This window comes from Haliaeetus leucocephalus, unplaced genomic scaffold (assembly GCF_000737465.1).
Source record: "Haliaeetus leucocephalus isolate CR32 unplaced genomic scaffold, Haliaeetus_leucocephalus-4.0 Scaffold154, whole genome shotgun sequence".
In the NCBI taxonomy this organism is placed as follows: Eukaryota; Metazoa; Chordata; class Aves; order Accipitriformes; family Accipitridae; genus Haliaeetus; species Haliaeetus leucocephalus.
Window position 1 is genome coordinate 1176879 of NW_010972590.1, and position 1360 is coordinate 1178238.

Consider the following 1360-nt stretch of genomic DNA (forward strand, 5'->3'; position numbering starts at 1 on the left):
TGCCATCGCTCTCCGGGATTTTCCTGCTCCCCGCTTCGGGCCGTGACTTTGAACTTTCGAGAGCGTGGTGACAGTGCCGTAATAACCCACCAACAGCAACTTCTTGGAAAAAAAAAAAAAAAAAAAGGCCAAAAAAAAAAAAAAAATCCTCCCGCCCACCTCACCACCCCCCCCTTGAGTCCTTCCCCCCTCATCTGCAAAACAACCAGCAGCAGCAGCAGCAGCAAAAGCAAGACTCCTGCGCCGCCGACTAGAAGAGGGTTAAAAGTGTAGATTGGATTTCACCCCGGGAAATCTAGCACACGGAGTGAACTTGAATCTTTGGCTATTTAAGGAGGACTGGGGTTTGTTGTGAAGTTGTGGTGATCCAGGGCAGAGCCCCGTCCTGATTGATTTCATCTTCCTTGAGTCTCAGATGACTGTAAAATCAATAGATGAAATTATTTCTTTTTGAGGCTTTTCTTAGAGACTCTCCGGGCAGCGTGTTCTCAAAGCGAAGTCATGATGTATTCTCCAATCTGTCTCACTCAGGTATAGACGCGTTTTATTTAATTTATTTGTCAAATTATTTGTTTGTTTGCGTGCGTGTTTTGTTTTTTTTTAATTATTATTTTTGTATGTATGTGAGTTGTTAATGAGTCATTGCTAGTAGTTGTAACGGGTTAAAGCGCAGTTGTAACCGCTTGTCACATCCAAACTCCTCTCGCAGGAGGGAATAGTAGAGAATAAACTGCACCAGGCCATTGTTTTGGGGAGATCCATTCAAAGTGTCACCCGTAGACAAATACTGTTAATTGTTGGTGCATGAGAAGTCAAAGGTTAACAAAATGGAAACGAGCATAATTACGCTAAAAAGCAGGTTTGAGAAGTGTTGGTTTGATTGGAATCGAACGGTTTGCTCCCGTTTCAGCTCGCCGCTTTACGCAGGGTCTAATGAAAGGGTTTGAAAGGAAAAGTGCTGGTTCTGACAAAAAAAAAAAAAAAAAAGAAGACGGAAAAAAAAAAAAAAAAAAAAAAAAGAAGACGGAAAAAAAAAGAAAAAGAGCGCTCGCCGGTGCGAGGTGCTCCCGTCTTATGCTTAATGAATAACACGTAGCCTGCCAGCAGCGAGGGCGATGCGAGCGGGGCTGACCGAGCCGTGCGGCGGCTTCTTCTCCGGTCGCGCCGGGGCCCGGCGTCCCCCCCCCGCCCCCCGCCAAACCGCCCCGCTCCCGGACCGGCGCGCATCCTGCCGAGCGGGGGGGGGAGCAGCTAGCCGGGTTTCACAACCCCGCTGGCAGCCGCTTTCCAAGCCCCGACGGCGGCTGTCACCGGGACGGCGGGAGGGAGCGGGGCGAAGGGGCGGCCGGCGCGGCGCGGG

The 1360-nt window shown here is 49.6% G+C and overlaps 1 protein-coding gene across 4 annotated transcripts in view; it reads left to right on the plus strand.

Moving 5' to 3' along the window:
* The first annotated feature begins 206 nt into the window (after nt 1-206).
* Nucleotides 207-1360, plus strand: part of NFIB (nuclear factor I/B) — a 173509-nt gene continuing 172355 nt past the window's right edge. For all 4 annotated transcript variants that reach the window (XM_010562084.1, XM_010562085.1, XM_010562086.1 and 1 more), the window contains exon 1: nt 207-531. In XM_010562084.1, coding sequence (XP_010560386.1) covers nt 502-531 — 30 coding nt within the window. In that variant the 5' untranslated portion in view covers nt 207-501. The remainder of the gene's footprint in view (nt 532-1360) is intronic.